General features: G+C 41.1%; 1 protein-coding gene across 1 annotated transcript in view; it reads left to right on the top strand.

Moving 5' to 3' along the window:
• LOC125900972 (coiled-coil domain-containing protein 85C-A-like) overlaps nt 1-25,865 on the top strand; it is a 62,663-nt gene that overhangs the window by 28,921 nt on the left and 7,877 nt on the right. Inside the window, exons 2-5 of the mRNA XM_049596313.1 lie at nt 15,388-15,467; nt 19,695-19,787; nt 21,372-21,464; nt 24,024-24,122. Coding sequence (XP_049452270.1) covers nt 15,388-15,467; nt 19,695-19,787; nt 21,372-21,464; nt 24,024-24,122 — 365 coding nt within the window. The remainder of the gene's footprint in view (nt 1-15,387; nt 15,468-19,694; nt 19,788-21,371; nt 21,465-24,023; nt 24,123-25,865) is intronic.

A 25,865-nucleotide genomic window follows, 5' to 3' on the forward strand; every position in this document is an offset into this window, starting at 1 on the left:
CCTTTTTGCTCTTCTTTGCCTCCTCACACAGAGGAGCTCCTTTTCTTTTGCTAGGCCATTTTTCACTTGTCTCCAAACTTTCGTCTGCCATTGTGCTCGTGACTCAACTATCTCATGCCACGGCCAGTTCCTCATAAGGACCAGCTCCAGTCCCTGATTGGCTGACCAACCAGTTTCACAATACATGACGTGTTTCCTGCCGTAAAGCAAATTTGTTCTGCGAAAATTCATCCCCGGTGGCAGAAGCTTATTGCAAAGATTGCAAAGCCACTAAGTAACCTATGTAAACGCTGATAGTCTGATTTTACTGTGTATACTACCCTGTGCAACACACGTTATTTTCATAATGATATATATAGGCAAAAATGCTGTCTTGAGGATGACTTGAAGACTTGAGGATGTTTTGTGTAACCATTTGGGGGTTTTTTTCGAGGAAACCTTGACTCAGACTTCAAGGGAAATCTTTACTTAAGATGCTTTGTTTGCTTCAGCCATTGGTTACATTAATGCAGTGAAATTTATTTATTTGAATATATGCACCAGACTTATAAAAATTATGTATTATCTTCTCCACTTTCAGTATTTAGAAGTAACATGAAGTTACAGCCTATATAGGAATAATCCCAATGAGCTCCATGGTCAGCATTATAGGCCTACAGATTTACAGACACAAATCTTGATTAAATTCTTATTTGTGTTCAGATTGTTTTAAAAGTTTTAGTTTGTCGAATATTTTGTTTGGACGCATGATGATATTGGCATGTTATTGGTATTGGCCAATTTCAACTTAAAATGAACTAGAAGAAGAAGAATCAGCTTACATGCTTTTTCTTATTTTGCACAATTAGGTAGGGAAAAAGTGGATATATTGATATCACCAAATGAGTTGTTATATATATTGCCATATCGGACAACAGCAAAAAAATCCAATATTGTGTATCCCTAATACTTTGTCCAAAACTGGTGGCATTCTTATCAGCCTCAGCTGGACTTTCAAAAACTTTGACTGTTTACTGCTGGTTAGCATGTTAGCATGTTAACATGGTAAACAAAGATGGTGAACATGGTAAGTAACACATGTACCTGTTTCACAGTTGAATGTTAGCATTGGTATTGTGAGCATATTAGCATGCTGATTTTAGCATTTAGCTCAAAGCACCACAACTTAAGTACAACTTTATTAAGCTACTAGCTTTACTGTTAGTCTTGTTAAAACAGCATTACTGTTTTAACTAATTTTCAAGGGACTTGAATTCATATGTTACAGTTTAAAAGAAGTCTATTTTTATGCCTCTGTGCCCATGACAGCCATGACTAGAAACTATTTTGTTGCTGTCCATCTGTCTGTCCCATTCTTATGAACGTGATATCTCAGGAACACCTTTAGTTAATTTCTTTAAATGTGGCACAAGCGTCCACTTGGACTCATGGATGACCTGATTATAATTTCATGGTCATAGGTCACTGTGAATTCACAAACCCCGTTTTTGGCCATAACTCGAGAATTCATATGCTAATTATGACAAAAAAAAAATAGAATAAAATGATGAAGTGATGACATTTCATATCCCAGCGGTCAAAGGTCAGCTTCACTGTGACAACATGATGCAAAAACACTTTTCTGGCCATTATTCAACATCATGGGCTCCAGTTTCGCAGACCGGGCTCAGCGCACCTGCGCTTCGCCAACTTGGTGTGGCCAGGCGGATTTTGTAAGTTTGGCACACTGTGCGCCCTGGCGCAGCAACTCCTCTTTCCCACCTCCGTCCCTCCTACCTGCGCAAGTCGGAAAGAGGGAGGAGAGAAGGCGTGGAGTGGGTTTTAAACACATCACATCAATCAAATGAGCCCCTCTCCTCGCCCTTAAATGCGCCGCACGAAGTTGTAGTGAGAGTTTACTCAATTCGCCATGTCAGAAGAGAACAGCAGCGTCAGACGGCCAAACTTCTCCCAGGAGGAAACTGATGTTTTGGTCCGGGAGGTCCAAGCTCACAGTGTCCGAATATACGGAACTGCGAGCAGACCTCCACGAGCTGATGATGCAAAGGTAGCCTGGGAGGAGGTCACCACAATTGTAAATCAATGTTGCGTTTCTCTCGTGCGCGCGCTCTCTCCTTCTCCCTCGCAGTCTCACTCTGTTTCTTTTCTTTTGACTTTTCTAAGATGACAGATGCTGAATATATACTCCCTATCTGATGCTGTGGCTGTTTGTGGTTGGCTGAGAGGGATGTGAACTCATTAGTTTGCAGCTGTGTTAATCAAATCAGATTGGGTTTCCATTACGCGTGCCAAACGTGCCAAACGGTGCCAATCCCCTTTGATCTGACATCAGATGTGACGGGACAGTCGATATAGAGATACATTTATGTGCTGATTGCAGATAGTTGCATTGAATAGTGTTTTTGTGGCTATTTATTACATCGTTAATGTGCCTGATATTCTGGAAACCTGCCTGTGAGGTTTTGGTGACGTGTGCGCGCCGTCCGCCGGTCAGCCAAACTTCGGCTTACACCGGCTGCGCTCCCCCTGCACTGACAGTAGACCTGGTTTCAGATGGCGAGCTTTTAGTGCACCTTCGGCGAAGCCTTTTGGAACGAAACTGTCACTGCACCAAACTGGATCTGTCGACACCTCCTCCTGCTGCTCCGCCACACCCATCTCAGCGCACCTCGGTCTGCCAAACTACCAAACTGAGCGCGCCTCGGGTTGCACTGCTCGAAACTAGCTCTGCGCGGGGTTCACCACCCTGCGCCACCCTGCGCCACCTGCGCTGCACCGGGAAACTAGAGCCCTATATCTCAGGAACAGAAGGGAAGACGTGGTCAGATACTGAATTGGTGACACTAATCTTGGGTGTCCACCTTGAAACTGTGCTCATTGTAAAGAGTGTGCTGCTGGGTTGATTCGCCTATAGCTGTATTGGTTATAATGACATTGTTATCCCCAAATTAAAATATAGGTGTACATATGTTCATTGAAAGAGTTATTGGTCAGTGTAATACTTCCTCCTATTCATACTTGCAGGGAAGTGATCCCCTCACAGAGCGACTACGCTGTAAGAAATGAGGGGCATGAGGGCCGTTTATAGTGACCCATAAATCTTTCAACATATGTATGGAATATTGGTATGTATTATGTATGTATTAGGATAGACTTGGAAAACCCTGGGTCTATCCCATAATGCCAAAGTCTTAAAATTGAAGATAAATCTAAATTAGTAACAGAGGAAACTTGGTCATTTAGAGGTTAAATTCTGGCCTATAGCCAAAGGGTTTCAGGACCAGCTGGAAAATCTGAGGAAGTAAAGTTCAGCTGCAGCCCCCTCCCATAATTCTTTCATCCCTCAACAACTAGTTTCAAGGTGTCCTTGAGCAAAACAATGAACACTCAGTGATCACCAGTACAAGGCTGTGGCTGTAGTGAGCAGCTGTTGTTGCTGAAAAGTATCAATTTTTTCCTTGTAAATTAAAATAATGCTGTAATTAACCAAGTGTGGTTTTTTTTTTAAAATCTTTGTTTAGTAGATGGAAGGACAGAGAAAGGAAGAGACTGAGGGGTGTGCTGGATGTGTGCTGACTGACTGTAATTCAAGGATGTCCTCTGTCCTTTGCTTTTATTTTGTCAGCATTGTCTCCTCCTGTGTGTGTATGAGATTTGCCCTGAGGTCAGCACTGTCTGTATACCAGTGACTTTGACTGCATCACCCTGGTCATTACCTTATGGCTAGTTGTCCTTGTAAAGGCTCACTCTCACGCACCATTAACACTGAGGGTCTGTGTCGCAAAATCTTATCAGTGAGTAAAATTTGTTACATGGGGTACATCAATATGCTGTATGGCTAACCTGCTGAGGAGCACATTGAGTTCAGACGATCTTATTAAAATCTGAAGATAGTCTGCTGATTAACCAATCACCTCACTACTGATCAACTATTCACTGACTATTTATACCTGTTTTGCTCTGACATGGAGAATCACATTGAAAGTAAAATCACAAGCAGCCACTATATATAAAGAACACCATGCATCATGACTAAAGTCTCATGTTGAATTTATGATAAGTTGCCGACAGCCAGATCCTTCTCTGAGAAAGAACTAGAGCCGAATGGCGGAAATAAAGGAAGACGCTGAGGATTTTGAATGTAGAAGCGGGAGAACAACGGAGAAAAGAAAATGATATGAATGAAGATTTGATGATGGGTTGAAAACAGTGACATCAGTGGTCAAATTCTAGATTGCAGGGCTCACTCGCTCACCCCTCCCATTGGGTAAATGACGGTGGCCTCGTAGGGACAAAAAGCCTTGCGCACAAGTTTTTCAGGAGTAGGTCTATCTAGCAACGAGGTGAATGTTTATTTCGAAATATAAACCATGTTACGATATTGTAATGACTCCCTCACGAGCAGGAGACCAGAGGAGCGTTCAGGAAAAAGGCCTGTTTATTTGAGCACTCCAAAAACTCCGGTAACACTCCACTCCGTCCCAAACTCTGACTCTTCTGGCGTAACACACACACTCCATAACTTTACACACATACTCGTTTACACTACTGAGTGGGAACCCCCTTCCACTCTCTGCTCCGCCAACCTCCAGCCCGCACATTGACTGACAGCGTAGCCTGTAAACAGTGCTCAGCTGTTTATTTAGCCTAGCAATATCTCCGCCGGACTATAGTAGCTGCAATGGACGTTTCTTGTAGCGGACACAGACCCAGAGCCATACCTGTTTGATGTGTTGGATGCTGAGCGGGCGAGAAGAGAGGCTGAATGCACAGAATGGGATTCGGTGCTGCCATCGCTGGGGAGATATATCACCAGGAGGAAAAGCGCCGCAGAGAGTGCATCACAAGGAGTGAAGTTGTATCTTCTTTTCCTCGCAGATGACAGTTCGGGTTCATTCTCTCCTGTTGCGTGGTAAGTGTGGTCCATTCGCAAACTTTATAACTAAAAAAACTTTTCACTACTCTCTATCGACGAACTACTAACACTCTGCTGTTTCCTCCTCCTCCTTCCTTCCTCCCGCTGTCTTCGTTGGTTCATTTATACACGCGAAACGCGTTCTCTGGCTGGCTGGATTGTCCGCTCGGGCTGCCGTACATACATGGCGGCGCAAGATGGCGACCTCTCTAAAGCAAGGCCCTTGCTATATATATATATACACATAAAAGCATAATTATAAGGCTACGAAAACCAAATGAATTTTATTTTATAGCGATTATACACTTGTATAAACATATTAATGGGTAGAATATTCAGATTCAGATTTGACAATAAACCATGCCAAATATTACACACTGGCCCTTTAAGGGGGCAGTTGTGATGCTCCTTTCAGAAAAGTATACTATGGCAGGATAAATCCAGAGGGAAGTGGGGAAAATCAAGCTGGCAGATGTCAAACGCTCTGGTTTGACAGTGGTTGAGTATGTGCCAAAGAGTAAAATGGAAAAGCAACTGAAAGTCGAACTTTTGTAGGGTGGGATGGATATGTATCCAATGGCATGTTTCCAGCTGAATAAGAACGCCCCAATCAAAGGTTTAGTTGACAGAGTCTCGCACAGAGTGGAGGCTGGGAGACTTTAAGAGTGTAAAGGTGTAACAGACAGTTTCATAATAAAGTGATTTGACAAGGAGAGTCAGGAAAAGTTTGAGACAAAGTCAGTCATGCTGCACTTTGATTTGAAGTACTTGCTGGATAGGGTGTTTTTGGATCACGTCATATCCAGTAAGGTAGTATGTCCCCAAACCGCTTAAAGAACCGCTGTAAGAACTGTTGAAATTCGGTCATAGTCTGTTAATTTTTAGAAGTGATGATGTGGTAAATGTGGAGAAAATGAATGCGAAGGAGACTGTGTGAAAAACCTGAGTGTGTTTCTCTGCAAAGGCAATCATGCAGCATTGGAAGCTAACCCAAAGAGAGTAAGGGAGGCAGAAATAATCACAGTCAGAACGAAGAAGAGAAATAAACATGAGGAAGTAGGTAGGACTAGATATGTAAGACAGGAAGCTAAGGAGGACACATCAATCAGGGAACGGGGAATATTGCTTGTGTAAGGACCGGATGAAGCTTTTGGCCTTTGTGGTGATGTACTATACTGCTGGAAATGAGAGAAAATCTGAGAAAATTGAGATATTTATAGATGCAGGGAGGAGATTTCTAGATGTCATGGGTGTCTCTAGAGAAGATGTACAGCAGCTTTTGAGAGAAACTTTTTGACTCTCTCCGGGAATTAGGAAATTTCTAACAGAATGGTAACTGGATGTGAAGGGCTTTTTATAGCTAGTATTATTATTATTTAAGACCCTGGAAATCCAGAGTTCTTGTGAGAGCACAATTTGAATTTGCTCGGCGAGTCACTCTGGCAATCAGTAATGATGCTCATTACCCATGCCGTTGGAGCCGAGCTGCACCAATCACATCAGTGTATCTGATAAAGGCGGGCCAGAGGCGAGCTAAACAGATGACGACAGTGGCCAGTAAACATTGCAAGATGGCTACGAATGAACACCAGTTGTTGTGATTGGTCGTAGTGTTATCCAACTGCGTGCAGTGATATTTTCAAATGCATGCTTGGTGCCGCCCCTTGAGTTAGGCCATTTGCATTACTCATAGCCAGACCCTAAATCTTTCTAGATTTGGGTCTGGATTTCCAGGCTAATTATTTAAAAGGTCAGTGGAGACCTTGGGGTAAATCCAGCAGGTGGCGTTAATGCAACTTTTTGGATGCCAACTGTCATTAAAAACCAAAGGAGAAGAACCCCTTCTCCTCAAAATGTTTTCTTTTGTATATAACTAAATTATTTTGTCAAATACAGTACATTGTGTTGTCAAATGTAATCACTGCCAGGATTATATTTGCAGGCAATATGTTGTTAATTGAATGAAGCACTGCATTCAGCTCGAGTCACAGGGAGGTTGTCAGGGTGGATGGTGAATACAAGACATAGCACTTGTTCTGTAGACCAGACCACCATCTTTCTCAAACTTTAACCAAGTGCTTCCGTGTTTCTTTGCAGCAACATCCATATCTGAAGCATTGCCTACTGTCATGGCTACATGAGTCTGGACAAACATGGCTGTAAACTATAACTGCAACTTGACTGGTTGTCAGAGGTATATAACAACACAGCAGTAATTCTAGTTTATTTTAATATATGCACAAGAGTTAAGAAGTGATGTTACATCACATCCTCATGTTACCTTTTACAAGAAAGCAAAAGCAGAGCACTCAGTTTGGGATCAGTACTTACAGATACTTAACACTGCAATAATGTATTTGGTGTTGGTGTCAGACTGGTTTATCCCTACTACATATTTGCAATCTGCCATCTGCAATTACAGAATCCTTCCACAGTAGTGCTGTATTGCACTTTAATCTGATTAGCATGTGCATTAGTGTTAGCAGCATTATTCTATTTGGGTGGGGACTTAAAAAGTTGTGAGACCTTAAAATCTGGTTGTTGTGCACAAGAATGCAGTGGTTCGCTTGCTTTGAGATTAGTACTAAATACAGTGCATCATCTCCTCATTCATCACTCTGTTTTACTCCTTTGATCCTCTCATGCTGTTTAAATAACTGTTCATACTGCAGGAATGTGGATGGCAGCTTCAAATGACTTACAGAAGTACATACAGTGAGAAAGGGAGAGTGGGGATGGGTGTGGAACAATGTGTTCTCTGTTTGCCGTAGCAGCTCCACTAACCTTCTACTCCCTCTCTCCTGCAGCTCAGCTATACGTCATTATGAGCTATAAGTCAACCGTGTGTGTGTGTATTCAGTGTAATTGAAATCATTCCTGGACTTTCCTGTCTGAGGACCTCAGGCTCACTGGCTGTGTATGGCAGGGAGCCAGAGCATGGACTGCTTTACTGTAACAGCTATAAGCAAAATCGTAAACTTTTGCATGTCATAGCACACATGGTAGGAAACGGAAAGAAAGGGTCACAATTGTCTAAATATTAGAAGAGGAAGGCATGAACATCTTTCTGAAGGTCAGTAAATGGTAAAAAGACCTAATTTTGGAAATACTTTTCAAATGGAGGAAACAGGACTGGACCACCCTATTGTTCTCTCTCATCAAAACAAAGATTCAAATATGAACTCCAGCAGCAGGCCTGAACACAGGCCACTTACACTGACGTTTCTTATTGTGGATTGTACAGTAGGTTGGAGCAAAGAAACCAGTCTCAGGATTATTTTTATTTTCATATGAATAGAGTTGTGGAAATGAAGGTACTGGCGTCACTAACAGCAAAGCTAATGGGGTGACAGGTTACCCATAAAACTGACTAGTGAAGTGGTGAGTCATACAATTGCAGCTTCAGACTTTGTTAGGTTCACTTAATGTGTCATTGAGTATGTTTACATGGACCGTTTAATTCCCTTTTCATTCTGAATGAAAGTTCATTCCTATTAAAAGTGATCTTGTAAACACCTTATTCAGAATGAAAATGGCCAATGCGATTAGAAATTCATTCCGATGTAAAGGGCTGGAATATTCCGTTTCTAATTCCGAATGAAATAATTTCTCGCATTTGTATACATACAAAGAAGTCCAAACGCACATCCAAACCAAAAAAACGGGCAGGTGCTGAGCCGAAAACAGTGCATACAAAAGCACTTGTATACACTCATTCCTCTTTAAGTTCATTCCGGTCTTTCTGCACATGCTTGTTTCCTTGCCCTTATGGCGCAATGACGTATATAGCACGCATTGCAACGGGCTGAGATAGAGGAGTCGGACTCGTTGCACTCACCGGTTTCCATTCACCAAAGCACGGTCTTCTATCTCCCTTCTTCGACCTTCTACCTCCCTTCTCCTCCTCAACAGACGCAGCATTAGCAGAACAAGGTTGTTGTCGTACTGCTGCTTCAAGAATATAAGCAAAACAGGGCCAAAAAAGGCACTAAGAACGGCGTCGTCAAGCATCTTGTTATCTGGAGCGAGGACTACAGTGTTTTCTTCCGTTAAACGTAAATACGTAACATCCACCCTGCCCCCTATCCAATCAGAAACCTTCCCTGCCCCAAACCTTGCGCGGACCCAAATAAAGGTGATTGAACTGATCTCCGTGTAAACCCTCATTCGGAATAAATGTTTCCCATGTAAACTCCCTGGAAAAACTTTAATTCCGAATGATTTCATTCAGATTTATTTCATTCTGAATGAGAAGCCATCATGTAACTGCACCCATTGTCAAGCCAGTCAGATCATGTCGTATTCCATATAATAGGAACAGCACATTCAAGATAATTTGCTTGCCTTGATGATGTGTTGGAGATTTGAGTTCAACCATCCTGCATCTAATGGCTCCTGCTTTATACAAATTCTCCAACCAACTAATTGGGGAGTACTGTTGCAATGAGGTGGGGTAGTTGGTCTGCAACAGTGTTTGAGTGGGTGGAACATGTCAGGTGGTATCCACATGAATGCCTGAACCAAAGGTTTCCCAGCAGAACAATGCATTGGAACAGAATAATCAAAGTTATTCACCTCACCTGTCAGTGGTTTCAGTGTTTGTGGCTGGTCGCTGTTGTTTAACAGTGCCCAGTGGTGTCGGGGGAAACAACAAAAGTTAAGGTAGCGGAAGTCAAGAGTAGGGTGGATGGGAGGGCTGGTGGACGGGTCCAACTACCACGGACTTTCACCTGGGAGGCTGTCTGGGAGGCAATCCCGTAAAATTGTTAAGCCAAACCCTGTTGTTTTGTCCTGAACCCAGTCATGTGGCTAAATGTAACCACTTGCGTTTGTTGTTGAAGGAAAAAAAATGTCAATTTGTGGTATTGTACTATTGCATATATTTTTGAAAGAGACTATATGCAAACTGTACATTTCCTGTGAAAACGGAAGTGTATTCTGAGAACAGACAATCCATGAAATCCATGACACAGCGTTCCAGAGACGTCATTTGTCCCCATGGGGAAATTGGTTTTCAGTATAAACAAAAAGGCATTTCATCACAATATCATAAGTCACCATACATATACCAGTATCATAAAGGTTATGTTTGAGAGAGAGAGAGAGAGAGAGAGAGAAAGAGGCCAACTGATGATGTCATGTTATTGGAGGACATGTTGAAACATCACAAAGTCTTCAAAAAAAAGAACATTTTAATTCAAGTCTGTTATTTGAAAATAAACCTTTCAATTGAACATATTTTGCCTGCCTATTTGTTTGGCTGATATTTTTTCTAATCACTGAGATAACACTTAAAAAATCAAAGTAACTTTGCAAATAGCAAGCTACTTTTGCCATTATCTTGTAACTTAGTTTGCTACATTTCTATGCACATAGCTTCGGTGTAGTGGAACTTTATTTTGATGTAGAGTAGCTGGTAGCTCAGCTCACTACATTTGCCAAGCACCTTGCCCAACACTGCTAGTGCATTACCTGTTTTAAAACTAAAATAGCTTGTGGAACAAATGAAAACTTGGCTCTATGTTTAGTGAACAGAGGGGGGCAATATCAATATTGTCGCCCAGATGGCAGTAGATAAAATGCAGAGACAAGGGGGTGCCTCACGACACAAACTATTGTTTGCCTTCTTCATCATTTTGTCTCTGTAGGTGCATTCCATACTTGGTAAAGTAATCCATAAATAGCTTACTGGCTGTTATAACAGTTTAATCTGCGTTTTCTGTCTTTTTCTGTGCTTCAGTAGCATTACCAAACCAGCAGATGATGCAGGAGGATAAAACACTTTCAGTAAAAGCACTGACGCAGTCTGAGCATTTTGATGTGGACATGAAAAAATCATTTCCTTACAAAGATCCCATATAAGCTTGTGGTCGACCACAATGCCAAGGTACTTGTAATCTGTAACACACTGTATTGGCTCCCCATCGATAAAAGTAGGGAGAGAGGATTGCAGCCTTCTAAAATCTATGGACATTTACTTTGTTTGAAAGGTGTGTAGGAGTACATTTGACTTGTTATACCAATTTAGGAAGTAGTCAAGAATTTTGTCCTCCTCTTACATCCTATGAAATGGTATTTTCCAAAACAATTCTACAAATTTCTACTTTCCAAGACAATTAAAATACAGGTTTTTAACAAAGGTTTAGCTTAGTCTTTTTGGTATTAAGACAAGGATATGGTCTTGCTTTTATGTAAAATAATATGTGCTTATACATGTACATAAATATGGCATGTTTTAGTCATACTAGTGGCATGACTTCAGGAATTGCAATGTGATTTGGTCAGCTAAAAAATATTACAGAGTGCCATGAAACTTGGTGCAAACTTTCATGGTCCCCAGAGGATCAATCCTAATTTTGGTGATCTGCTGACATTTCATCTAGCTCCACCAGCAGGTCAGATCTCTCCATTATCCAGTAGAATATTGAAAAATGGATGGCACAAGTTTGGTACAAGCATTAATGGTCCCCAGAGGATGAATTTTAATGATACTGATGATCCCCTGACTTTTCCTCTAGTGCCACCACGAGGTAGACATATTTGGCTTTGAGTTCCAATATGTAGATAGCTAATGGTTGGATTGAAATTTAATTTAGATATCTATGATCCCCAGAAAATGATTCCAGTGACCCATGTGATTCCCTGACTTTTTATCTAGAGCCATCATAAAGTCAAAGTTTACACTTAATCACACAAATATAAGGACATTTACTAGAATGGATTTTGGATCTTACTATATCTTACTATCTTATCTTATCTTATCTTACTATCTGTTTGTCTGTGGGTATGTGTGTGGGTGTGTCTGTTCCTCGTTTTTCTCCTCACTGACTTGGTCAATCCCTGTGAAATTTGGCACAGTGGTAGAGGGTCATGGGAGTAATGAAGCAATATTACATCAATTGGCACTATACTGTAGCAACCGATTGAAATTGCAAACTTTGAATGGGCATATCTCATGCCCCGTATGTCGTAGAGACATGAAACTTTGCACAGAGATGCCTCTCCTCATGAGGAACACATTTGCCTCAGAACCCATAACTTCCAGTTTATAGATTTTCCACCATTTTGAATATTTTGAAAAACACTTAAAATTGATCCCTTCCTACAAAGTTTGACTGATCTGCATGAAACTTGGTGAATATAATTCATTCATTCATTCATCTTCTAACCGCTTCATCCTCTTGAGGGTCACGGGCTGGAGCCTATCCCAGCTGACATCGGGCGAGAGGCAGGGTACACCCTGGACAGGTCACCAGACTATCGCAGGGCTGACACATAGAGACAAACAACCATTCACGCTCACATTCACACCTATGGACAATTTAGAGTTACCAATTAACCTAGTCCCCAATCTGCATGTCTTTGGACTGTGGGAGGAAGCCGGAGTGCCCGGAGAGAACCCACGCTGACACGGGGAGAACATGCAAACTCCACACAGAAGGATCCCACGCCCGGGATCGAACCGGCAACCCTCTTGCTGTGAGGCGAGAGTACTAACCACCACCGTGCTGCCCGGTGAATATAATCTAGGGACCAATATCTAAAGTTCCCTTTTGGAAAAACTGGAAAACTTACTAACTACTAAACTAAAACTTACTAAAACTGAGCTTTGATAAGGCAATGACTTCAGCTATCTGCCTTTCAACATGCTACCTCAACTACTAATGTACAGTTTTAGCCCACTAACTATCCCACTATTAGCAATGGTACTACTGTACTTTCAATAAAGCAATCATACTATCAAAGTCACAAAAACTCTGTCTGAATACATTGCTCTTCTTAATGGGTTCAGTTGACTATTTAATCTGCAATTTCCTATGACCTGTATCCCAAACACACACCATGTGAAACTGTACGTGGGCAACTGTGCACTCAATGGGTATGGACTAGTTGAAATTTAATTTAGATATCTATGATCCGCAGAAGATGATTCCAGTGACCCATGTGATTCCCTGACTTTTTATCTAGAGCCATCATAAAGTCAAAATTTACACTTATCCACACAAATATGAGGACATTTACTAGAATGGATTTTGTACTGACATTCATGGTCCCCACAGAATGGGTATTTAATGAAACTGGTGTTCCTCCAAGTTTTCCTCTCACACCATGAGTAGGTTGACATTTTTTGTCCAGACTGAAATGTCTCAACAACTGTTAATGGATGGATTGGAATTTGACACACACATTCATTATCCCATTATGACCACACCTGTAGAACTAATGACATCCCCATCAGCCTCAGCTGTACTTTATGTTTAATGCTAATCAGCAAATGCTAACACACTGATCTAAGATGTGATCATTGTAAACATCGGCATTGCATCAGCATGTTAGCATTGTCATTGTGAGCTTGTTAGCATGTTGACATTTGTGGCTAATGTGGTTATTAACTTTTAGCCATGTTGTATAAACAGCTGCAAACTTTCCGTGAGATCATATTTAAGTATTAGCTGTGTAAATGTGTACAATACTTTCAGCTAAGCACTTCTTCTTGCAATAGTGCTTATTTCCTCATATTTAACCACATCCAGTCTGTATATGGTGTGTCTAGTGAGAAACTCAATAAGGCTTTTATGTGCCAGAATTTCCTTTGTTGCTTAATACTGTTCTGAGTGCAGCTAGTACATTCATATATCGGTTTGGGAATCAAAGACTACAACAGGGCTTAACTAGAAAAATCAACAATGGGATTCTGAGCTGAATGTGAGGATTAAGCTTGAGTGGGCTGCTAAACATCTGAAAAACATGCCAATCAAGGCCCTATGAGGGGAAACTGGATATAATGACAGCTAAAAGTAACATGAACAGACAAGACTGATGCAAGGCCCAGACATCAGTTTGCTGCAGCTCTCAGGCACTGTTGATGGCAGTGGACTAATATGCTGTTTTAGGATAAGGCTGTATGATGCTTAAAGGGATAGTTTGGATCTTTTGTAGGGTTGTATGAGGTACTTACCATAGTGAGTGTATTAAATACAGTAAATGTCTGTCAGCATGCCCTCAGTCTGGAGAACCAGGTAGAAGTACTGACACAGAAGCTGCAAGAAATGTGTTGCTGTACACAGTGGCAGCAGCAAAATGTATTTTAGCCACCTAAAAAAATCAATATCAGTGTAAGTGAACAGTATTTTTAGAATATTTTCACTGCTTTCACTGCTTGCTGTCAGACAGCAATTCCTGTCAGGGAACTGAAGCTGTTATGTGCTCTCTTTAAAGCCAAACTCTCTGAATATAGCAGCTACTGATCTACCGGTGTTAGGTTGTGTTATTGTGTGACTTTGGTGAATCCAAACTAACCTTTTTCAAAAACAAAGTCACACAACACAAACTGGTCGAAGCAGCAGTAGACCAACAGCTCCTGTGTTGAGTGAGCTGAAATTACTTTTTGTCAGTTGAGTCTGGTGGATTTGATGAGAGCATAAATAGGGAACTGAAGTGTCAACGACTACCGAGCTGTCTGACAGAAAGGAGAAATAATGGAAATATTAGTGTATGGCATACATTTAAACTGACATTGATTTTTTTTAGTTGGCTAAAATCTATTTTGTTGATGCCCCTGTCCACAGCAGTACATCCCTTAGCTTCTGTGTACGCACTCCTGCCTGCTTCTCCAAACTGGGAGCGGACCGACTGACATCTAGTGTGTGTTAATTAATACACAGACTAATTATAAGTATCTTACATAATACCACGAAAAAAATTCCAAGCTGTCCTATTAAAATGTGATTATGTCTGATCAGAACACATGAAGATGAAGACTTTTGAGGTCATTTCTTTTTAATATTTACTTTAAAATGTAAAAAAAAAAAAAAAAAGTGAAATAATAAACTAGAAGAGCACTCAGAGAGTGCAGACCTCCTCCTCTGCATCAGATTTTGCAGCCTGCATCACAATTAGGTTATTTGCATCACTATCATTATTAGGTTATATATGCCTTCACCGTGGAGACACTGTGGTGTATTTATTTCGTTTTTATTTTGTACCAACACAGAATATAATATGTTTTTTTGTATTTTTCACTTTATTTTTTTCCAACACAGAACATTAATTTCAACTTTAGAATTACATTAGCAAGTAGAACAAGGCGTGCTTTCTGGCCACCAGATGGTGCTATTTTCACCATCTCATGAGGGACCTTAGCCGAAGGACGAAGTCCCTCTTGTTAGAAAGTGGAATTGCTGCTGAGGCTGTCAGACGATAGACTTTTTTTTATTATTTTATCCACTTTGCTTCAACCGATCACCACCAAAATTTTATCATATGTTCCTTGTCCCATTATCCACCTTTCTGTTCATAACGTTTTGAGTTATTTTGCAGACAAACAAACAGACAAACAAACAGGCCAACGCCGGTGAAAACATAACCTCCTTGGCGGAGGTAAAAATAAACAGCTTGAGTTGCATTGACATTTGACATTAATGAACTTGGTTCAGATGTGATACTTTATACTCTTTTTTTTTCTTGTTCAGATGCATTAGCCAGCTACATCAGACAGCTGGAGAACAAGATGAGAGTACTGGAAGAAGAAAACCAACAGCTGCTGTCACAGGTAAATACTGCCACTTATCACTGTGCACAGTGTAAACTCTTGATGCACACAGCTATGGTACACATTGGAAAATGATTAGGCAGTAGTATACTGTGTATACTTTGCATGGGATTTAAAGTAAAAGATGCAACAACACTGGTAATCGTAAGTGCTAATATCGTGGGCAAATGGACTTGCTTGCGTTCTTGAAGACGTTTCGCCTCTCATCCGAGAAGCTTCTTCAGTTCCAAATGACTGGTACGAAGTTGCAGTATATAAACCCTGTGTGGGTGGGAACTCTTGCAGAGTCGTAGGGAGGTCAAGCAAGGGTTCTGGTTCACATAGTTCTGGGAGGTATTCCATCAAGCAGGCTAAAGGCAAATCCAGGCTTAAATGGCCAAGTCTGGCTAATGTGAGCTCTGAGTTCTGTTCCATCAAAGTGACTGAGATTAGCCTCACATCGGTAACCATGGAAACCATGGTTCTGGCTAAGCCTGATACATCGAGCTAAACTCCGGTTTCCGTTCCATCAAACTGAGCCACAGCTCCGTTCCATCAAGGTGGTTAACCTGAATCCCAGCCTAGTAACCATGGTAACTTATGCTGCCGGGCAGTCCTGGTCTGTAGCAGGATTAAGGTGAGGATTAGCTCCATCTATGATCAAAAAATGTTCAATAGACAAGAACAGACACCTAAAAGACAGTTCTGCCAATGCTTTACACACTCACAACTGTCATGGGATGATAAAATAATATGTAGATCATAATATACAGTACAGGCCAAAAGTTTGGACACACCTTCTCATTCAATGCGTTTTCTTTATTTTCATGACTATTTACATTGTAGATTCTCACTGAAGGCATCAAAACTATGAATGAACACATGTGGAGTTATGTACTTAACAAAAAAAGGTCAAATAACTGAAAACATGTTTTATATTCTAGTTTCTTCAAAATAGCCACCCTTTGCTCTGATTACTGCTTTGCACACTCTTGGCATTCTCTCCATGAGCTTCAAGAGGTAGTCACCTGAAATGGTTTTCCAACAGTCTTGAAGGAGTTCCCAGAGGTGTTTAGCACTTGTTGGCCCCTTTGCCTTCACTCTGCGGTCCAGCTCACCCCAAACCATCTCGATTGGGTTCAGGTCCGGTGACTGTGGAGGCCAGGTCATCTGCCGCAGCACTCCATCACTCTCCTTCTTGGTCAAATAGCCCTTACACAGCCTGGAGGTGTGTTTGGGGTCATTGTCCTGTTGAAAAATAAATGATCGGCCCAACTAAACGCAAACCGGATGGGATGGCATGTCGCTGCAGGATGCTGTGGTAGCCATGCTGGTTCAGTGTGCCTTCAATTTTGAATAAATCCCCAACAGTGTCACCAGCAAAACACCCCCACACCATCACACCTCCTCCTCCATGCTTCACAGTGAGAACCAGGCATGTGGAATCCATCCGTTCACCTTTTCTGCGTCTCACAAAGACACGGCGGTTGGAACCAAAGATCTCAAATTTGGACTCACCAGACCATAGCACAGATTTCCACTGGTCTAATGTCCATTCCTTGTGTTTCTTGGCCCAAACAAATCTCTTCTGCTTGTTGCCTCTCCTTAGCAGTGGTTTCCTAGCAGCTATTTGACCATGAAGGCCTGATTCGCGCAGTCTCCTCTTAACAGTTGTTCTAGAGATGGGTCTGCTGCTAGAACTCTGTGTGGCATTCATCTGGTCTCTGATCTGAGCTGCTGTTAACTTGCGATTTCTGAGGCTGGTGACTCGGATGAACTTGTCCTCAGAAGCAGAGGTGACTCTTGGTCTTCCTTTCCTGGGTCGGTCCTCATGTGTGCCAGTTTCGTTGTAGCGATTGATGGTTTTTGCGACTCCACTTGGGGACACATTTAAAGTTTTTGCAATTTTCCGGACTGACTGACCTTCATTTCTTAAAGTAATGATGGCCACTCGTTTTTCTTTAGTTAGCTGATTGGTTCTTGCCATAATATGAATTTTAACAGTTGTCCAATAGGGCTGTCGGCTGTGTATTAACCTGACTTCTGCACAACACAACTGATGGTCCCAACCCCATTGATAAAGCAAGAAATTCCACTAATTAACCCTGATAAGGCACACCTGTGAAGTGGAAACCATTTCAGGTGACTACCTCTTGAAGCTCATGGAGAGAATGCCAAGAGTGTGCAAAGCAGTAATCAGAGCAAAGGGTGGCTATTTTGAAGAAACTAGAATATAAAACATGTTTTCAGTTATTTGACCTTTTTTTGTTAAGTACATAACTCCACATGTGTTCATTCATAGTTTTGATGCCTTCAGTGAGAATCTACAATGTAAATAGTCATGAAAATAAAGAAAACGCATTGAATGAGAAGGTGTGTCCAAACTTTTGGCCTGTACTGTATATAACATCATTAATAAAAAAATTAACTATTAAAAAACAAATTAAAATTTAATAAAAATAAGATAATTAAAAAAAAACACTTACAACAGTAAAGCCATAATCAATTTAATAAAAACAAAACTATAATAAAATGAAACTGAGGCATTAAAAAAAAGATTGTACATGAATATGTGATTGCCCTCCATCCCCACCCCACTGTGTTTCCAATTGGCTAGCAAATTCACAGCCAATTAAGGTCAGCTGACAACGGCCAGAGAAGGAGAGGGACACACCCAGAGAGACACAGAGACAGAGCAAGAGAGAGTAAATTAGGAAATAATGGCATGCCCCTTCATCGAGGATCCTGTTGATGAGGAGGCCCACATTGTTCAGAGCCTTCCAACAACCAACAGCCCTGTCCCTTCCAGGACAGGACCAACCCACTGATACAGACAGACTCCTATCTGTGGAGAGGTACCGGTTCAGCAGGCAGAGCATAGTGTATCTATGCAGTTTGCTGGAACCACACATTATAAAGGTCACAGACTGCAGCCAGTCTCTGACCACTGTGCAGTCAGTCTGTACTGCACTGAGGTTCTTTGCTAGCGGTGCATTCCTGTATAGTGTTGGTGATGCTGAGAGGCTAAGTAAGGCAACTGTTTGCAGAGAGGTAAAAAGGGTGTATTTTCTATTCATTTTGATTATTTCTAGCATCACCATACATCATGCATAGGGCTTGATTTGTTTACATTAACATATGTCTATCTTTTATATTTATGAACTAACCATGACACAAAGCGACCATTAAAATGGGACACACACACCATTGTGGTTTGTCTGTTACTCATCCTATAGCACATTCCATACATTTAAGGGGATTTTCCTTATTTTGATATAATACGGGATAGAGCTTACAGTTGACTCCCAAATGATGAGAACTAGATAACTGATTCACTCTCACCTGCATTCACATAATAGTTTTCCTCATCTCCACTGAACTGATGGATTTGCTAAATGGAATTTTCTACAATCAATAGATAAATGTCATGTGATTATTTCCTATAAACTGATCATTTCAGAAATGTCATAATCTGCAATCAATTATGTGATAAATGTGATGATTCACATAAAATAGTTTGATTAAATGCATCATCTGAACTTTACATAGGAATCAGTAGATAAATGTGATAAATAGTCTGTCACTAATATTAATTTACTCGTGGTGAATTTCATTAGGCATACTTGAATTGTCAGATTTAATAGGTGTTCTTATCTACATATATATTTTGTCCCTTTGATGCAGGATTTATAGAACATGATATTATGCTGACATGCTGAATTTTCTTTGTCACTTGCACATTAAGCCTGTCGGCAATATTCTGCCACGCCACCTCCCTTCCTTTATTAATTGCTGCAGTATTGCCTTTGTTCCTAATCATGTCCTCATACACTTCCATAAGGAGCGTTTGCTCCGCCGTAGAAAAAGCCTCCGCTCGCTCCTTTCCTTTGCTTTTTGACATTCTGTAACATTTTCGGCACTCGACTAGTTTGGGCTTTTTATTTTCCCTGGGCGCATGCATGAGTTGAGGCTTAACAGGTGAGGCTTGAATTAGCGTCAGTTGGAGCCAGCTGATTTCACTTGATGTAACGGGTTGGAGCTAGATTGGGAGTTGGCGTTTAGTCAAACTTCAAGATTACACCTTAGTCTGGATATTCTTAGCTACGTTGATGGAATACCCCCCTGGTGGTAGAAATAGTATGTACACATACAGAGTAAACACAATAAGGGTGACTTCTGTTGATCTGAAATATTGTTATTTCTGTTGTGAATTTTCAATTTCTCTTTCTTTTTCTCACTCTCTCTCAGATGAATGAAGGGGAAGGAAATACACTGGGGAAGGGTTTGTCTCTTTATCATTCAGAAACTCAGCTCTCACAATTCCAGGACAATGTAAACAATGTATGTACACCGTAGACAACAGTGTGTTTGTCTGTTGCTTGTCTCTCTCTTTTTCCTCAGCCAAACATGTCTGCCTGCGCTCCCTCCATCTTTCAGTTTAATTCAGTTCAGTTGTATTCAGTTTGTGCTTCATTTAAATGTCCCCACACAGAGGAATTACATGCATTTCCCTTTATGAGGGACAACAATCACTACACACCCAAGCTGAAATTACAAGACTCTGTTTTACTTTATTTCACTAAGAACCACAAAAATAACTTCGTAAAGCCACATCTGTCAAATAAATACATTTTACTTTGTCTGACAGTGAACTTGTAAACTCATTACTATTCACTTGAAAACTGAAACTGTATCTTTGTTTTTTGTTTGTCCACATAACCATAAATTAATAGTTTGATAATTGAGTTAGACATCAAGATCAACACTGCTATGATATCTGTCCTGTAATATGCAGCTATACCCAGCACAGTTAGCCTAGCTTAGCATAAAGACTGGAAACAATGAGAAGCAGCTAACCTGGCTAAGTCTAATCATAACACAATCCACCTACCAGCCCCTTTAAAGCTTCCTGATTAAGGGCACAGTCACACGTGAGCAAAAATAACATTAGAAAATATTCGCCTCTCGTTCACTTCCATTCAGCGCAGTTCTCAATATCGCCTAGGACAGCCAATGGGCTAGAGCCGGCCCTGGCATGGAACATAAGACAATGTAAAATGTAACAACAACTTCACATTTCACTGTATTTATTGGCAAGCTAGCAAACGTTAGCTAGCAAGCTTGTGTGACCATACCCCAACACTCTGCTGGTTGCTTAGCAACTTAAGCGACTGTGCCTGGCCAGGAAATAGTACCCCCTAAGGACCGCCACCTGTTGTTTTTGCACTTCAGTTTTTGTATGGGTTAAACAAATATCCAGTCTTGATGCTAAGCTAAGCTTACTGATAAGCTCACTGATAAGCTCGTTTGATAAAGATGAGAGTTATTATTTCTTACATCTCTCATCAAAAAAAGGAAATAAGCGTGCTTCCCAAAATGTTGAACTTGCCCTTTAAACAATACTGACTTTTCTGAGCCATTCTGAACCATGGCCAGTTGCTCACCTTCTGATTAAACTCTTGCTTCAGTAGTAACCACTGGAGTGAATCAGTGACAAACCCCTCTGTGATTTTTTACAGTCGCTCACAGAACCTTTCTGGCATTACCTGAGGTGCAGTATCATTGCTGGCAGCTGCACTGACATAATTACAATCTACGGAAAACGTGAGCTCCCTACAGCAGATGCAGGACATCCTATCTCACCTATTGATGAGTCTGACCGGTAGATTGATCCTCTCCTGCTTTACTGCAAACACAGCAGGTCTACTGCGCCTTCTGTCGCCATGGGAATACATACCTCCCTGCCTCAGCAATGCTACTGCCTCCTCACACAGCATCTCCTGTAAAATTTCTCTCCGTCTTCTACTGAGTTATCTTTCTCTTTTTACTGCTGGTTGTTGTGACAGTATGTCTCTGCATCAATTCCTGTTGGTTTACTTGGTGATTACAGTCATTGTAATCAGATGGTGCCACCTCCCTCCACAGGGTGCTGCTCAATCCCCCAGCAGTGAACCGTCCTCCACAGGGCTCTACCCCCCGCCAAAACAGAAACCAGAAGCTATAGTCCATGCAATGAAGGTAGGCCACAAACTAGCCTGTGTGAGCAGTTTTAGGCTGTGTAGAAGTCTGTTACTTAGCAGGTATCTTGGGCAAAATAAACCCAGGTATATATTTAAGCTAATTATGGAAAAAAAGAAGTATCACTTCCATTGTTTTCTACTGTCTACAAAGTGCTAGATGCTTTTGTTGAGGTAAATGTATGCTATATCCACTGACTGTCAGTCTGGTGAAGTTTCCCATACAGGGTCCAAGTTTTTGACACAGTGAAAGTAAGGTTTAATATCATCAGGGCTAAGTATCTTTTCACTTTCTCTAAATACATACTTGCACTTTCCTTATCTGCTATGTACATACTTTGCATTCCTGTGCACCACTCTTCTAGTAGATACTACAGATCCTGCACCTGCTCACCTTATCATTGTAACCTTGTCAAAGGGGCCCTGTGGAGCTGCCAGTCAGGTTCTAGCAGGACTGAATTCATCTCTGGACTTCTTTGTTTTCACTGAGACTTAGATCACACCAGAGGACACTTCCACCCCAGCAGCCCTCTCCTCGGCCTACTCCTTCACCGAAATACCCAGACCAGTGGCACTGGTTCACTAACCAACCTAAAATTGTGATTTTCACTCTCCTTGCTTCCACACTTCAATCCCTCTTCTTTCTATGCTGTGTCTATACTGTGTCTATTCCCTACTTAAACATTGTTGTGCTCTACTGGAATTCTTTGAGGAATTAGATGTCCTTCTATCAAACACCCTCTATCTTCTCTTCTCTATCTAGTCCCCCACCTCCCTACTCTCTTCTGCCAAGTGACTTTGTCAACTATTTTCTCTTCCCACCTGCTGACACCACTATCCATGTCCTCATCTCCCACTCTAACTTCCTTTTAACCCCATTGTCTAACCACCTGGCCTCTTGACCCTATCCCCTCTCACCTTCTTCAGTTTATCACTCCTGATCCCCTCCCTTTTCTTCCTTTCTTCACCCATGTCATGAATACCTCTTTGCCAACTGGTTGTTTTCCTAACTCTACAGAGTGGACCCTCTTTTAAAGAAACCCACACTTAGCCCTTCTGATGAAAAGAACAACATACCCATTTCTCTGTTTCTTTCTAAAACACCTGAGAGAGCTGTTTTCACCCAACTCTCTGCATATCTCCACCAGATCAACCTTCTTCACCCCCACCACTCTGGCTTCAAGTCTGCCCTCCTTGTCATCACAGAGGAACTCCACAATGCTAGAGCAGCCTTCCTTTTCCATGTTGTCATCCTGCTGGTCTTTTCAGCAGCATTTGACAGTGTGAACCATCAGATCTTTCTCTCCACCCTCTAAGAATCGGGTATTTCAGGCTCTTCATTCTCTTGTTCACAATCTACGTTAAGGGCCACACTCACAAGAAAATGGAAAATTTGTGTCTGAACTGTGTAGCCACACAACTGGAGTCCCTCATGGTACTGTTCTGGGTACGCTCCTCTTTTCTCTTTATACCAAATCTCTTGGCTCCGTTATTCATTTACATGGCTTTTCCAACCATTGCTATACAGATGACACTCAAATAATTCTTTCTTCTCCTGGGTCTAAAACTCAAGTGACAGCACAAATCTCTGCTTGTATGGCTGACATATCTCAGTGGATATCTGCACACCACCTGAACCTCTGCAAGACTGAGCCATTCTTCCCCCCAAGGAAGGCATCATCTGCCTGTGACCTCTCCATCACCACTGAGAACTCTGTGGTCAATCAATCAATCAATTTTATTTATAAACCCCAATATCACAAATCACAATTTGCCTCACAAGGCTTTACAGCATACAACATCCCTCTGTCCTTAGGACCCTCACAGCTGATCAGGAAAAACTCCCCAAAAAAAAAACCTTTAACTGGGTGTGGTGTCCTCAGCTGGGATTGATGATCATGACACTGGATGAGCTGTTCTTCGCTGCCAATATTACTGCAACAACCTGCTCTTGCTGATTCTTCTCCACAACATCAAGAGGATGCGTCCACTCTTTTCCCAGGAGGTGGCACAGTCTCTGTTCTAGGCTCTTGTCATCTCACACCTAGACTACTGCAGCTCCCTCCTTGCTGCAACTCATCCAGGATGTAGCTGTCTGGCTGGTTTTCAACCAACCAAAGTTGTCCCACACTACCTCACTCCTCCACACCCTGCACTGGCTACACTGCTGGCTTCTTTAATTCGATTTAAGACACTGGTACTTGCCCATTGTGCTCAGGCCCATCCTACATCCAGGACATAGTCACACCATAAAGCCCAGGCCGTCCACTACACTGCTACTGCCAACGGGCTTGCCACTCCCTCACTATGAGGGAATAGAAGAGAGGGAAATGAAAAGTGATCTACGGTTTAGTCCACATTTACATCTGTTGTGCTAACTGTGTGAACAATTAAAAAAAAATGAACTCATCATTTGTGCTGTAAATACTTTTACCCTGTAGCTCGATATATTAAAAATAACTTACTCGATTTGAAATGTTGAATAAAAACTGCATAATACAGTGCATCAACAGAAATGGACATGATGTTATTTTATTGTGTATTTTATGTCTGTGTGAAGGTGTTGGAGGTCCATGAGAAGCTGGACAGGCAGCGCACACAGGAATATGATGAAGATCTTAACGAGAAAGAGAAGGCCATTGTCAGAGAGATGTGCAATGTAGGTTCCAATATGAACTTTCTTTCTCTCTCTCTTCCTTCTTTCAAACAAATCTTGACAGAAATGCACCTACTCACAATCTTACTGGTCCATCATGCTGGGGAGTGCAGGGAGCAGTAAACCAAGTATTAACACTAAACCAAGTTATTTGCAATCTTTTGCGTTAGATAATGATATTCTATCAGATTAATGCAATTTTAAGTTAGAAAAAATAAATAAATAAAAAAAGTCTATGTATTTTTAATGTCTATGAGTAGTTCATTGTAGTGATGTGATGCTCACACTGAGACAAATATTAAAACCCAAGACTCCATGTTTTTTATGGCTGCTCAACTAAAACAGATGGAAATATTCATCACTTTCCCAAAAATTCAGCCTGGCGTCTTTAGAAAAGTTTGGATCTTTCTAGAATTCAAAGTGAAGTTCTCTGGGTTTGATTAAAGTCTGCCCACACAAAATGTGTTTCTGGATGGTCTTTATTGTGCTGTATGGGAAATTTGGCCTAATGCAACCCAAAAGTATGTTATAAACAAGGATTGAGCCAACTACAGCATATGCCACCATATGAATTTTTAATTTTTTTTAAACATTTAATTTACAAAACAAACAAAAAATGTAGTTAAAGTGGTATGTTAGTGGTTGGTTAGTGGTCACTCTCATCTTGTGATGATCTAGCGCATTCAACCACAGAGTGAAACAAAAGACACTTTAATAACACAGACACCCTCTCTCTCACTTTTACACACATACACAAATATTAATATTGTTTTTGTCCAGCATTTACGTTCACATTGAACACTTACATTTGTTTCGTTTGGTAAATACCAGAGCAAGTGTATGAGGACAAATAAACTTCAAGTTAAAAGATATGGCTGCCATTATTCTAAATGTTTGTCTTTGTCAAAAAAATCCATGAAAAGACAAAAATTAACAATGTGTTGGTCCATCTCTCAATACTTTCTGACTTCCTGTCAGGGCCGTAACCAGGGTTATGAAACTAGTGAGGTACAAACCATGCGAGCACGCAAAGCGCGCAAGCAAAAAAAACTTTGAGCACTTATTTATGAATAAAAAGTAAAATAAATAGTGTTTTAAACTGTGCAATTACACAAATACACAATCACATAATGTTGCTGACTGGATTCTTTATTTTTTCTTACTTTTGGCACTCTCAGATATAGATATATAGGTTATTATTGACCTTTTGGAGGGCTAGCTGGATTCTGTCTCCAGAGGGTTCAACTCACTGAAAGTACATAAAAAGAACAGACAGACAGACTTATGATGAGTTAATGCAAATGTGACAAATAATACTGTTTTTTTTATCTCAATTTTAACCAGGTAAGCATTTGAGAACAAATTCTTATTTCCAAAGGCTGTCTAACAGTATTACCTTTCGGAAGGCCAGGTGGATCCTCCTGTGTCCAGAGGCATCCCACCGCCTGAGTACGCTTTTCTTGTTGATCTTGACTTGTATTTTGATCAACATTATGTTTCAAATTAATTATTTCACTCGTAAGCCGTGTTCTAAGCGGGATAATGTATAGTTGGTCGGTTGTTATGGAGAAATAAACCCCTTCAGGATGTATGGAATCCCTCAGCTTCGCGTCGGTGTTCCATACATCCTGTCGGGGTTTATTTCTCCATAACAACCGACCAACTATACATTATCCCTTACAGAGATAATTCATAACACCTCACAGGTGTGGCATATCACGATGCTAATTAGACAGCATGAATATT

The sequence above is a fragment of the Epinephelus fuscoguttatus genome, linkage group LG14 (assembly GCF_011397635.1).
Source record: "Epinephelus fuscoguttatus linkage group LG14, E.fuscoguttatus.final_Chr_v1".
Classification (NCBI taxonomy): Eukaryota; Metazoa; Chordata; class Actinopteri; order Perciformes; family Serranidae; genus Epinephelus; species Epinephelus fuscoguttatus.